Genomic DNA, 7,820 nt, shown 5'->3' with positions numbered 1-7,820 from the left:
TATTAATTATTAAAAATCGCTGTCTTAGGCCGGCCCACTGCCCAATTCAAACGTGCGGCGAGATCGATCGATCGTTACAACTCTCTGCGCGCCTAGTAACGATCGATCGATCTCGCCGCACGTTTGAATTTGGCAGTGGGCCGGCCTAAGACAGCGATTTTTAATAATTAATAACTCGTTAACTATTGCAAAACCTGCAAAGTGGTACAGGACTTTTCGACTTAGTCTAGTCCACTCTATCCCACAATAAGCGTTGATGCGGGTATTACATAACACCCTGTATATATTTTTTCTTGTAGAATTTTGTAGAATTATTTCCGGCATAGTTGTCTCGTACGAACCTCCAGAATCGTTATGTACTCAAACTCTGGTCTCGTCTTGGTCTCCCTGTATCCCCACAACGAGATCTGTATTCCCGCTCCTATATTGGTGGTCAAATTATACGCGTTCCACGTGATTTTTATTTCCGCGGGATCCTTCAAGTGAACGGCCTCTTTATCGATGAAGAAGATCCTCTCTGTCGCCGTTGCCGGGGTTTCTACGAGCGGAAGCATACGCGCATATGTAAATTAATACAATCGGAGAGACGCTCAGTATCGAATGAGAGCGCAGTAAGGGGGTTTCTTACCGACGAAATACTTTCCCTTCCAATCGTAAGTGCCACTGTCGATGGCGATGTAGAAGCGAATGTAGCCTTCGTACTTGAGGAACGGCTGCACGCAGATCGCGCGATTTCTGTCTATTACCACGCCCATCACCACCTCGTTCTCGAAACGGCATTTGATCTTCTGGCTCTCGTTGAAACACGGCCCGGTGATGTTGACGACCGTACCACCCAGCATGTTCCCGGACTCCGGTGCGAAAACCAGCGGCAGATGAGCTCCGGCTGTACATCATCCGGCGGTAAAAAATCGCCACTCTTCGGCCAGTAATTGTGATAAAAACGACGCTCCTATTTTTCCTTCTTACCTATGTCCTTATTGCAGGTGCCCAGCATTATCTTCTCGTCTATCCTGAAAATGTGCCGTCCCGGGAAACCGTTCGCCCATCCCCTGCTCGTTAAGTCGCGGATCGTGGTCGCTTGCGAGTAGGGCTTATACTCGTAGCTCTGAGTGCCGTTGCCGGCGTTAAAGCCCACCTTGAATGGATTTCGCAAATAAATCTGTGCTTCATCCAGACGGAGTTTTTTTTATCCGCGATTCTAAATTCAACAAAACAAAACATAATACGCGACTTGTACGCCGCGCTCGCTTACGTATGCGGCGACTCCGTTCTCGCCTTGTGTCGTGTCACCGCCCGCCTCGGTGTGACTCGTCCATTGGATATTGAGATAATTAAAAATGGCATAGGTGAAGACCTCGTCGGTGGCTAGGACCAACTGGAACGTGTTAGTTTTGTGGAGGGACAGGTCGATACCACCCGTGAAAGACATGTTCTTCCAGGTTGCGATAAGGGCGTGCTTGGGTATGAACGAATCGGCGCCGACGACACCCTGGCGGATGTCCCACATGACACGCTCTCGCATCTCCACGCCGAACTGGTCGGTTCTCCCTTGCAGATCCCTCTCGAGCCTAAACAGCGTCGTTAATTTTCGTGAATCTCGTCGATTTTCGGAAATACAGGATTGACATGTGTTGCGCTAATCGTTTCAGCCAGCGCGTACCTGAAGTACACCCCCGGTTTCCTTTGATCGAGATCGGTTTCTCGCAACAGTCCTATGCGGCATTTGCTGAAGAAAATGCCGATGAAGCTGGGATCATTCTTTTTAGGCCAATCTTTAATGGGAAAGACAAGAGGGTACGTGAGGTGCTCCGGTGGGTCGCTGAATTCCAAGTATCCGTTAACAGTTAACTGAAACGTTACGGAATATCTCGTTTAACTGCATCCGGCGGCGAACAAATGTTTTTTCTTTTATCGTAAAACTCTTCCAAATGGTGAAACATTTGAATATCCGCGTCGAAGTATTAATAAGTCAAGATTTTCAAATTAATGTAGATTAAAGTCCATATTCTGAAATCACTAAAAGTGCCACTAAAATTGGCTTTGAAGGATTCTTATTGGCTAAAAGAATCTTTTGCGGACGCTCTTATCGATAAGAGAGGATTCAGAATACGGGCCCCAAGTATTTACACTATCATTTAGAACAAATACTTGTGCTATCCGAAATTACGAAGTAATATAAAAGCGATCGTACTCTTGTGTAGTTGAACCTAAAGCCGAAGAAAGGCAACTGGAAGTTGAGATTTTTATGGATCTGCAAGTTCGTCGCCTGCAGGGCCGACTGGTAGTCGCCCTTCTCGTCGTTGCCGCCTTTATCAAAGTACCAGTACATAAATTCAGAACGAATTTCTTTCAACCTGGTGTCCGTTATTTTATAAAACGCCTGATTGTCGTCCGGGCGGGGCGCGTACCTATAGGCGTCAGGTAAATTCGAATCTGTAAGTGTGTACCGAAAAAGAAAATCGATCAAATCGATGCTATTTTTTAAAAAATGATTAAGACAAGCTTATCGCATAATATTGAACATAATATTCCCGCGCAATTAAATATTCAAACAAGAACACTGATCGTATGCATGCGACAAATAAAAATTCCTTATCATTGCAACGTTAAGAATAAATGCAAATCTGTAATATTCCACGTAATGTAAAATCGATCGTTAATTCTATATAAACTCATGATGCATCAAAATGGCTCATCTCCTCGCAATGAATCATCCCCGATTCATGTTAAAGTGAGTAACTGATAAACACGCCGTGTGATAAGCAGCGATAGGGAATTGTCTTCTATCGTAAGCGAGGTGAGAAATACGTGAGAACTCGAGGCGGCTCACGTCGGCTTCGATTATTTTACACCGCCGTTTCGGAAAGGGGGGCATTTCAGGGGAATTGCGGTCGTTTCGAAAGAAAAGTTGATAGAAAATGGATTCCGCGGCTGCAACGTCGCCCGATGGGAAAGGCTGCTCATTGCGAAACAGTGGTCACGCCCACTGATAACGGATCACTTACCGTATCTTACATATTTCGCAGTTTTTTCTTTCGCCATCCTACCGGAAATATTTTGCACGGAGAACGTGTCCACCTCGGCCTCGCCTTTCGCCGCGAAAGCATTTTCAGCTTCTGGCAAAGCTTGCACCTGACTCTCCACGCCGTCCTTTTTCTCAACAGGACTCAGATCCTTCTCCTCCACAGCGAGGTCCTCGAGCTCCAGGTGAGCCTCCTTCGTCTGCGGCGGCAAACTGGTGTTCCTCTCCGTGCTCTCGTTCTCGATCGACTCGGGCAAATTCAATCCGAATGCACTTTCGAACGTCTCGCTTTCATTTTGCGCGATGATACCACGTGGTGTTAACGAGAGGAGGCAGCCGGAGAGAAGGATCCATTTCGATAATGCGAAAATGCAATCGAGCTTCTTGCACGACCCTCGAGGTCGCATCTTCGCGAAGCAGCGGTATACCAACTAATTACTTTAATACGCACGACGAGACTGAACTCGAATCCAGGTAACAGGTCGCGATAACGACCGTACTGATATCATCGGCTCTAGTACGATAACATTTATCTCTTTACTACAGGTGGGTGCGTAGAACGAACGGGAAAGTAAGTACACGTACTACTTGCGAGAAGGGCGTTTCCGCTCACGAACGAAAACTGTATTTCGTCGAGAGACTCGACGACCGAGCTTACGATTCGCCGTCGTGAATGCATAAAAATTCGTCGTGTCTACAGGCAAATTATTATTTATTCGACTTTTGCAACTGTCATATTTACAAAGCAGATATTTTTAGTACGATTAGTTCGAAAATGTACCAAAAGTTTCTTTTCCTTCCTTGCGTTCTTGCGGACGACAAGTTTTACAATAAAACACGTGCAGTATATATAGCAAATATTATACGAAGGCTACTTCATCTTTAGAGTCGTATCACTAATACTTTTTTTTTTACACGAACGCATCATTTACGCCATCCGTTATACGTATAATAAAAATGTATGATGCTCTTATATCAATATTTTATATGGTTCAACCTAAAAACAACGCGGACAACCTAAAAACAACGTACCTCCCTTCATTGCGGCTTTTAAAAATGTGTATATACGAATGTTTTTCTCATTTAAAATATACCACGCTACAAATGCATCATAGAATAAATATACAGATCAACAGTAATAGATACGTCTGCGTAGTGTAGCATGTACAGAGTGCATCAATAATGTTCGACGAGTTCAATGAACGAATTTTTTTTAAATAATATTTATAAGCACCAGAAATAGATCTCTTTATTATATTACTAATCGTATAACATAATAAGTAGATGTATATCTGCTTCGAGCTTGCGACAAGTGAAAAATATCAGTTACCGTGACAGATTCTTATAAATATCGAACGCACCGAGCATTACCAATACATTTTAGCTGTAAATTAAGTTTGGTTTGGGTATGTTAACCAACTTTCTCGCTTTCGTCATGTATTAATCGAGCGGTTAGATATGTATACTGCAGGGATCTTAAAAGTAGAGGAAATTATGGAATTTTTGTACTGCGACGGTATCTTATATATCAATATTGTCCAAATGTTTACAAAAAAAAATTATATTACATTATTTTATGCTGTTCGGTGTTGTAAATATCTTTTCGATTGACGGTACGTATCACAGAAGAAATCTACAAAAGGAGTCACAGAAAGAATTCAAAAAAATAAAAAAAAACAGAAGAGAGATCTTAAAGAGACATGTTCTCTAAACTGCCTTTCGTGTGGAACCTACAGCAATGATGTCAATATAATTATTGCGGATATGAACCATACACTTCACCATTAAGTGAAAAGACTTTTTTATAACATTTTATTTGTAATGAAATAATCTCTCTGTTACGGTTGATTCTTTCTTTAATATTACGACGTCGAGGCATTATCTCCATTACTGTCCATGTATCCGCCAGACCCATTCATGACAAATGACGTTCCCAAGCCGTATAGGTGTCCACAGTACTTTGCATCATCAATATTATCTTCAAAAAACATCTGGAATGAAAGTCGAAGGCAAATTACAATTCCGCACATAAACGCATTACCATTTTAAAAGGTTGATCATTCGATAAGTTACATCCTGGCAGACTCAATTGCTTACCTCTCGCATCTTAAAAAAGACCATCCCAGTAAGAAGGGAATCGGAACCGGCCTGATGCTGTGGGCCTACTCTTTGAATTTCCAGCTGTTCTGCCACTTCTTGTAAACCGCCTTTCAGGTTCTTGCACGACTTCATTAAGTACTGCGCAACATAGAAACGAGATGTAATTCATACCTGGTGTATTCTCGATTGGTTTTACTTCTCTTAAAAAAATCAACTCACTTTTACATCATATATCGTCGGAAAGTATATCCTAAGAAGCTCGAAAAATTCACTTTCCTCCTGTGGCAATTTCTGATCCGTCAGAAGTTTCAATAAGTAACCGAAGTCGTAGCCAGAATGAAAGGATAGCCATTTTATGTCATCAACAAGAACAATTCCTGATGTCATTAATAGCTCAGCAAACTCTAAAGGATCGATGCCTTCCTCTTCGTGTTTCTTGAACTGTATACCACTATTTTGTAGCATATCTATACTATCCTGTGCATACATGTCTTCACTAGCAACAACAAAATGTACACATCTTATTACCAGAGTTATTTAAAAAAAAAAGGGGTAAAAAAACTTCTGCATGCAATTACATCGTAAAACCAAGTGTTACGTGTTGACGTGAACTTACTGTAAATTGAACTTAAAATTAAACTGCCATGTTGTGTAGCTACCGCCTGGCGTATTCCCCGACTCGTCAAGGAATGTGAGACCAAGTTGAATTATTCGCAGAAGGTCTACATTGCAGCGTAAGAGCTGGTATTGATAGTCGGCATTAGTTCTGAATTCTCCTGTTCCAAAGAGAAAATTATTTGCAATACGCACGCTTTCCCGAAAGACGTATACGAGATCACCGCAAGGATATTGCATTCTTACCAATAGGCCTAGCTACAACACCCGGAAACTCTGTATCCATAGCGATATACTGATACTGTTGTACGACCTGGCGTATTGTACGAAACTCCTCTTCCAAATTGTGTCCCCATACATCTCTGATTCCACACTCTTCATTACTGGGCATAGTCCCACCTCCCTTCTGCTGCCCTATTTGGTTGGTCCCGCCTGAAAGTTGTTCGCAATCAATATCGTTCAACGGCAAACAAGTGCGGCATGAATTATGGCATGTGACAGAGATATTCGGCGCTTCTCTTTAATCCCTCGGTTAACTTGCAAGCTCGACGCTCGACGGAATGTGTACATTTAGCTTCGCAAATTGCTATTGCGATTCGAGTATCAGGAACATGAAAGTGAGATTCTTCTGAAGCAACGTTTCCGCGAAAGTTTACAGAACTCAAGCAATTCGTACAATCTATGCAGAATTACAAACGCATATCGCCCGTGAAAACGACTTCTTTATTCGTAATGTAGTTACATGGCTCTTAATCGATCGTTTAACCGTCAACTCTTTAAAACGCTAAATCGACTTTCCGAAGCGCAGCCTCCAACGGACGTGCGTTCTTCACAAACTTTGCGAAAAGGCACATCTTCTCCGGCACCGACGGACAGTACAAGTGTCTCTCAATAGTGTCGCATCTACTAACACATTATCGCACGTGACTTCTATCTCCTCTACCGCACCTACGCTTTCGTTCGCTCGCCCTTTATTTACTTTGCCTCCGTATTCCTGTAATGCATACGACCTTAATTTATCAACCAGTTACACATATACGTGGATTTCACTTTCAATGCTCCTGACCCAGCGTCAATGTACACTCTCGTTGTACATGGCGTCGTCGCAAGTGTCGCACATACAATTATGGTTGCGGTCAAGCCGCTGTTACAAATGCCTCGGGGTGTTTCCCTTCTCCTTCTACCTGTTCTGAAAGAAAGGAGAAGAAGAATACTTTGGGACGTTCGGAGCGACAGCTTGACCGCAGCCCACCGTCGCCACGTCTCCTCTCGAGCCACGAACGGGAAGCGAGCCAGCGTGCGTCGTGCACGTCTTACGTACCGGTAGCTGAAGGCATGTTCCTGCATTCACCGGGGCTTTTGTCTTCGAATTCCCTCCGCGTCACGGCCTTTCCTTCTCCATATCACTGCAAATATGCGAATAATGCGGTGAGACAGCAGCTTCTAACCGCGACCGCCTGCGAGCGTCGGTGACCGAGGGAGGCCACGAGCGTCGTCCGCGAGGGTCCACGTCTACGCGGAGACGACGGCCACGGCGGCGGACCCTCGGCCACTCTCGGATTGCAGGCAGGGCAGGTTATGGGTATCGCGGGTAAACAACAACAGTTCATCACAGTGGACGTCGCGCGAGGGCGGGACGCGGGCCGGCGCGAGGACGCGGACGGACGCGCGGGGCGAGAACAGCGTCGGGCGAGCGGCGCGGGTCAGCGAGACTCGCCGCCTGCAGGAAGCGCGAGCTGGACTCGGTGGGGAACCGAGGGGGGTTATGTGCGCTCCCCTGCGAGAGAGAGAGGCGCGGGAGAGCCGAGGGAACGTAGTTCGCGGGGTCCGCGGGCGGCACCGCGCGGCGGTCCGTACCTTGCAAAATGATATCCCAGGTCAGAGCAATGTTACGAGCGTGGAAACGACTCGATCGAGGTTGCACCCACAATCCTGCCCGTGTCAAATCATGAACGGTTTAAACTACTTCCTCTCACGGCTCGCAGGGCTCGGTACGCGCGACACGAGACGGTATGGGCGCTTCGGTCGCCGATACATCGGCGACGAGGTGCCCCCTCGAGTGGACCCGCGGGGACGTACG

At 45.2% G+C, this 7,820-nt stretch overlaps 2 protein-coding genes across 4 annotated transcripts in view; both read right to left on the bottom strand.

Moving 5' to 3' along the window:
- Positions 1–3,503, bottom strand: part of LOC105564927 (protein mesh) — a 13,488-nt gene extending 9,985 nt beyond the window's left edge. The window contains exons 1-7 of the mRNA XM_012017711.1: positions 3,009–3,503; positions 2,195–2,436; positions 1,664–1,851; positions 1,256–1,571; positions 970–1,138; positions 629–886; positions 323–538 (exon numbers count right to left, since the gene is read on the bottom strand). Coding sequence (XP_011873101.1) covers positions 323–538; positions 629–886; positions 970–1,138; positions 1,256–1,571; positions 1,664–1,851; positions 2,195–2,436; positions 3,009–3,432 — 1,813 coding nt within the window. The 5' untranslated portion in view covers positions 3,433–3,503. The remainder of the gene's footprint in view (positions 1–322; positions 539–628; positions 887–969; positions 1,139–1,255; positions 1,572–1,663; positions 1,852–2,194; positions 2,437–3,008) is intronic.
- Positions 3,504–3,720: 217 nt separating this feature from the next.
- LOC105564900 (CCR4-NOT transcription complex subunit 7) lies at positions 3,721–7,820 on the bottom strand. Of its 3 annotated transcripts, XM_012017666.1 has the most exons (9): positions 7,598–7,820; positions 7,062–7,146; positions 6,807–6,929; positions 6,652–6,734; positions 5,987–6,172; positions 5,742–5,901; positions 5,345–5,621; positions 5,123–5,263; positions 3,721–5,016 (listed from the first exon to the last, which is right to left on the bottom strand). In XM_012017666.1, exons 4-9 carry the CDS (start codon positions 6,653–6,655, stop codon positions 4,888–4,890), a joined length of 897 nt encoding a protein of 298 aa, XP_011873056.1. In that variant the 5' UTR covers positions 6,656–6,734; positions 6,807–6,929; positions 7,062–7,146; positions 7,598–7,820; the 3' UTR covers positions 3,721–4,887. The 3 variants fall into 3 exon arrangements, with proteins under 3 accessions (XP_011873056.1, XP_011873055.1, XP_011873054.1); XM_012017665.1 differs by having other exon boundaries at positions 6,652–6,929; XM_012017664.1 differs by lacking the exons at positions 6,652–6,734; positions 6,807–6,929.

Source organism: Vollenhovia emeryi, unplaced genomic scaffold (assembly GCF_000949405.1).
Source record: "Vollenhovia emeryi isolate VEMERY1.0 unplaced genomic scaffold, V.emery_V1.0 DF939158.1, whole genome shotgun sequence".
NCBI lineage: Eukaryota > Metazoa > Arthropoda > Insecta > Hymenoptera > Formicidae > Vollenhovia > Vollenhovia emeryi.
The sequence above is the reverse complement of the archived record's forward strand: the minus strand, read 5'-3'. Positions and strand labels throughout refer to the sequence as shown.

Bases quoted from the DNA above. Each gene is read 5' to 3' on its own strand.
- LOC105564900 (XM_012017664.1), bottom strand. The intron at 5,902-5,986 runs GTAAGAATGCAA...TCTTTGGAACAG, and splicing joins TGTTGTAGCTAGGCCTATTG to GAGAATTCAGAACTAATGCC. The intron at 5,017-5,122 runs GTAAGCAATTGA...CTTTCATTCCAG, and splicing joins TCTTTTTTAAGATGCGAGAG to ATGTTTTTTGAAGATAATAT.